The 5,679-nt window shown below is 38.2% G+C and overlaps 1 protein-coding gene across 1 annotated transcript in view; it reads left to right on the top strand.

Moving 5' to 3' along the window:
* The window catches only part of SGCZ (sarcoglycan, zeta), a 180,269-nt gene extending 174,949 nt beyond the window's left edge, over positions 1-5,320 (top strand). The window contains exon 6 of the mRNA XM_012000633.1: positions 4,552-5,320. Within this exon, the coding sequence (XP_011856023.1) occupies positions 4,552-4,746 (195 nt within the window). The 3' untranslated portion in view covers positions 4,747-5,320. The remainder of the gene's footprint in view (positions 1-4,551) is intronic.
* Positions 5,321-5,679: the final 359 nt, after the last annotated feature.

The raw sequence follows: 5,679 nt of genomic DNA, 5'->3' as shown, positions 1-5,679 counted from the left end.
CAACAAACACATGAGAAAACTTTTCATCATTGGTCATTAGAGAAATGCAAATCAAAACCACAATGAGACATCATCTCAGGCCAGTTAGAATGGTGATCATTAAAAAGTCAGGAAACAACAGATGTTGGAGAGGATGTGGAGAAATAGGAACACTTTTACACTGTTGGTGGGACTGTAAACTAGTTTACCATATGTGAACACTTTTACACTGTTGGTGGGATTGTAAACTAGAAATACCATATGACCCAGCCATCCCATTACTGGGTATATACTCAAAGAATTATAAATCATGCTACTATAAAGACACATGCACACGTATGTTTATTGTGGCACTATTCACAATAGCAGAGACTTGGAATCAACCCAAATATCCATCAATAACAGACTCGATAAAGAAAATGTGGCACATATACACTATGGAATACTGCACAGCCATAAAATGGATGAATTCATCTCCTTTGCAGGGATATGGATGATGCTGGAAACCATCATTCTCAGCAAACTAACACAAGAACAGAAAACCAAACACTGCATATTCTCATAAGTGGGAGTCGAACAATGAGAACACATGGACACACGGAGGGGAACATCACATTTGGGTTCTCTCTGGCGTAGGGCGGGTAGGGGAGGGATAGCATTAGGACAAATACCTAATGTAGATGGTGGGTTGATGGGTGCAGCAAACCACCATGGCAGATGATTACCTATGTAACAAACCTGCATGTTCTGCACATGTACCCCAGAACTTAAAGTATAACTTAAAAAATCTTTTTGAAAAAAGGGCTTTTCTATCTTGGGGCATCAGGGAAAGGTATATGGAGGAGAAAAGAGATGAACTGGGCTTTGTTGGAGGGTGTATTTGTAACCTAGAGGGGAGAGATGTGTTCAAGGTGAAGAAAAAGCATCATGTAATTCATGCACTTTACAATTCCATGGCCTATACTAAATGGATGAACCAAATACAGGCCATAGCCTCATGGATCTTATTGTAAGTAGAAGAAACAAACAATGAATGAATACAAATGTAACATAACATTACAAATGGATTTTTACTATAGAGAAAAGTATACCTGTTAATGAGAGAAGAAAGTAGGGTATTTAGAAAAGTTATTTCCAAGGCGGTGAACTTTGGGAGAATTGGATCAAATTTGTTTGCACCCAAATTAACCTAAAATATATATACGTATGATAATGAATTCTTTTTCTGGCTTAATTGTAGTGTGCGATACAGTCTTATAGTTCAGAAATTTATAATGCATCAAAAAAGTGGAAATCTCCCTCCCATCCATATTTCACAACCACTCAGTTAATATCTCCCCCCATTCACTAAATCTCTGGAGAAAAGTATTTCAGTTTGAGGAAATAGTAAAAAATGCTGTGAGACCATAGTGTTTTTTGCCATTTTGAGAAAATGAAAGAGCTGGAGCAAGAGGAAGAATTACAGGAAATGATAGAGAGATAGATCAGATCATGTACATAGGGCCTTTGGGCCATGGAAAGACATCAGGATCCAACTGAAGTGTGGGGGATGACATCAGAGTGTTTTGAGAAGTGTAGCAAGATTTGATTTGCATTTCTTAAAAGTTCACTCTAGGAATGTGTAAAACCAATGATAGCAGGACAAAAATGGGCCACCGGGAGGCCAGGCAGGAGACTACTACAGGAATCCTAGTACAAACCAAATGGAACTTAGATGAGGGAGGGCAAAGATAGAGAAAGCAGAATATTCTCTCCTACTCCTATCAATTTAGGGATACCCTTCAGACAATCATTAGCTATATAACAGCTGGACAGAGTTGTCTCTTTGTCAAATTCAAGATCCATTTTTTTTTGTTGTTGTTTTTTGTTTTTGTTTTCTGGAACTTTCTCCATGCATGTCAGAGCCATACGATCACTGTCCCTCAAAGTGGTGAGTTCATAATGTAGAATAAGGCATTTTTCAAGTGAGAAGATTTAGCAAAGGTATTGAACATAGGTAATATGTTTCATGGAGACTTCAAATCTAATTACAGACGATACTTACATATTGTTCATTGTGCTGATTAGCTACTGTATTAGTTCATTTTTACAGTGCTCACAAACACATACCTGAGACTGGGTAATTTATAAAGAAAAAGATGTTTAATGTATTCACACTTCCACGAGGCTGGGGAGGCCTCACAATCATGGCAGAAGGCAAAAGGCACATCTTACATGGTGGCAGGCAAGAGAGAATGAGAGAATCAAGTGAAAGGGGTTTCCCCTTATAAAACCATCAGATCTTGTCAGACTTGTTCACTACCCTGAGAACAGTATGGGGGAAACTGCCCCCATGATTTAATTATTTACCACTGGGTCTCTCCCACAATACATGGGAATTATGGGAGTTACAATTCAAGATGAGGTTTGGGCGGGGACACAGCCAAACCGTATCAGCTACTTAGTATATCTTTTGGATTAAGAGTCCACACACTTTTATAAGTATTAAAAAATATCATGAAAATGGCCATACTCCCCAAAGTAATTTATAGATTCAGTGCTATACCTATCAAGCTACCATTGACATTCTCCACAGAATTGTAAAAAAGCTACTTTAAATTTCATGTGGAACCAAAAAAGAGCCCACATAATGAAGACAATCCTAAGCAAAAAGAACAAAGCTGGAGGCATCATGCTACCTGACTTCAAACTATAATATAAGGCTACAGTAACCAAAACAGCATGGTATTGGTACCAAAACTGATCTGTAGACCAATTGAACAGAACAGAGGTCTCATAAGTAACACTACACATCTATAACCACCTTATCTTTGACAAACCTGACAAAAACAAGCAGTGGGAAAAGGATTCCCTATTTAATAAATGGTGTTGGGAAAACTGGCTAGCCATATGGAGAAAGCTGATCCTGGATCCCTTCCTTATACCTTATACAAAAATTAACTCAAAATGGATTAAAGACTTAAATGTAAGACCTAAAACCATAAAAACCCTAGAAGAAAACTTAGTCAATATCATTTGGGACATAGGCATGGGCAGAGACTTCATGACTAACACACCAAAAGCAATGGCAACAAAAGCCAAAATAGACAAATGGGATCTAATTAAACTAAAAACCTTCTGCACAGCAAAAGAAACTGTCATCAGAGTGAACAGGCAACCTACAGAATGGGAGAAAATTTTTTCATTCTACGCATCTGACAAAGTGCTAATATCCAGAACCTACAAAGAACTTAAACAAATTTACAGGAAAAAGCAAACAACTCCATCAAAAAGTGGGCGAAGAATATGAACAGACACATCTCAAAAGAAGGTATTTATGCAGCCAACAGACACATGAAAAAATGCTCTCCATCACTGGTCATTAGAGAAACGCAAATCAAAACCACAATGAGATACCATCTCAGGCAAGTTAGAATGGCAGTCATTCAAAAGTCAGGAAACAACAGATGCCAGGGAGGATATGGAGAAATAGGAATGCTTTTACACTGTCGGTGGGAGTGTAAATTGGTTAAACCACTGCAGAAGTCAGTGTAGGGATTCCTCAAGGATCTAGAACTAGAAGTACCATTTGCCCCAGCAATCCCATTACTGGGTATATACCCAAAGGATTATAAATCATTCTACTATTAAGACACATGCACATGTAAGTTTATTGTGGCACTATTCACAATAGCAGAGACTTGGAACCAACCCAAATGTCCATCAATGATAGACTAGATAAAGCAAATGTGGCACATATACACCATGGAATACTATGCAGTCATAAAAAAGGATGAGTTCATGTGCTTTGCAGGAACATAGATGAAGCTGGAAGCCATCATTCTCAGCAAACTAACACAAGAACAGAAAACCAAACACCGCATGTTCTCAGTCATAAGTGGGAGTTGAACAATGAGAACACATGGACACAGGGAGGGGAACATCACACACCAGGGCCTATCGGGGGGTAGGGGGATAGGGGAGGAATAGCATTAGGAGAAATACCTAATGTAGATGACAGGTTGATGGGTGCAGCAAACCACATGGCACGTGTGTACCTATGTGAAAACCTGCACGTTCTGCACAGGTACCCCAGAACTTAAAGTATTCAAAAAAAAGATGATATAAATAAATGGGAATATAGTCCAATAAAATAAACTGAGGTTTTTAAAAATTAATTGCCCCCTGTTCAGTACTGTCATCTCCACTGACATCCTTATTTCTTTGCATATTCTGTACACCAGGCATGGTTAAGAAATTAAATTGAGAGACTCTCTTAAAATCATTAATTTTCTGTGGTGTTTAAGTAACTGGGATGACCCCTTAAGCTTATTGTATGATATTGCTTTTCAGATTGAAGGCTTTCTGTCAGAATGCACTGTCTCCCAAAGGAGAAGATAGCTGCAGATCTTTCGGGCTCTACTGTAGGAATGTAATTTGATTGTTCCACAAAGCATGGCAGCTAAACCATAGAACTGTTTGTTGTGTCGACTTCCTTGTTAGACCATGTTGAGGAGGAACGTAGATTACTCGATGCTCTGAGGAATTTAGATTTCTAAAATGAATTAAAATGCAATTTCTTTTTTCCCATAGATATTTTTAAATGCAGAGACAATCAGGCTGGGAAATCTACCAACTGGCTCCTTCTCATCTTCTTCACCCAGCTCCTCAAGTTCTCGGCAGACAGTGTATGAACTCTGCGTCTGCCCCAGTGGTAAACTGTACCTTTCTCCAGCAGGAGTAGGTTCCACTTGTCAGTCCAGTAGCAACATCTGCTTGTGGAGCTGAAGTGACTGATTTCTCCTCACACCAGAATAGCCTTTTGTTCCTGTCCGTCTGCTTCACAGTTCTGCTCGGTTTCCCTTGTGATCAGTCCAGAGCTTCTTTGAATGGTCCACAGAGCTGCTTCCAGTGTGAGCAGGGATTCGCCACCACCTTCTCTTGTGATTTACTGTACTGCTCAACGCAGAAGGTGTGATTGACACAGCAGTGGAAAAAGCGTCGTCAGCAGGAAAACTGGATCAAGACTTTTGCTCAAAAGGGAGAATAACATAGGTGCCTTTGCTACGCGAAGTGAAGCACACAGTTTTAGATTTTTGCAGGAACGGGATATGAACTGCACATATACACATTACATAAATGAAATTCCCAGTATCCAATGGCAAGATGAAATGGTTAACCCTGTAAGAAAACTTATTCTACAGTCTGAAAGCACAATTTTCCATTCATCTTTTTGGATGTAAACTTTTATCCCCAACTTTTAAAATTTTAAAGCATTATGTAATGCTTGCTTTACTAAAAATTAAATTCAATACATGGTTTTTAACAAAACAAAACAAAACAATACAGAATCTCTCCCTGAGTTGTTTCTTTAATTTCAGTGTGTTGTTACTCTTTGTCTACTAAGTCTAGAATTTTGTACATTAGGTAATTTTGAAAGCACTCAGCAATATATTCTTTACAGAATTAACAAAATGCCATTATAACGTCATTTGTCAGATCTGGATGGCCTTATATAGTATTTACATGGCTACTGCATGTGACGTATTTGCTTTTAACAAAACATCTAATTTATTGCAATATAAGATAGGATTAAGAAGGACATATTGATGGTATTAAATCCATAGATCATTTTTTAAAAACTCATGCTATCCTTGCTATCCTTTACACCTAGGTTTTAATAGTATAATTTTTGTTTGCTCCACTCACTTTACACTTGAT

The sequence above is a fragment of the Mandrillus leucophaeus genome, unplaced genomic scaffold (assembly GCF_000951045.1).
Source record: "Mandrillus leucophaeus isolate KB7577 unplaced genomic scaffold, Mleu.le_1.0 Scaffold636, whole genome shotgun sequence".
Lineage (NCBI taxonomy): Eukaryota > Metazoa > Chordata > Mammalia > Primates > Cercopithecidae > Mandrillus > Mandrillus leucophaeus.
This window is presented reverse-complemented; position numbering and strand designations above follow the sequence as displayed.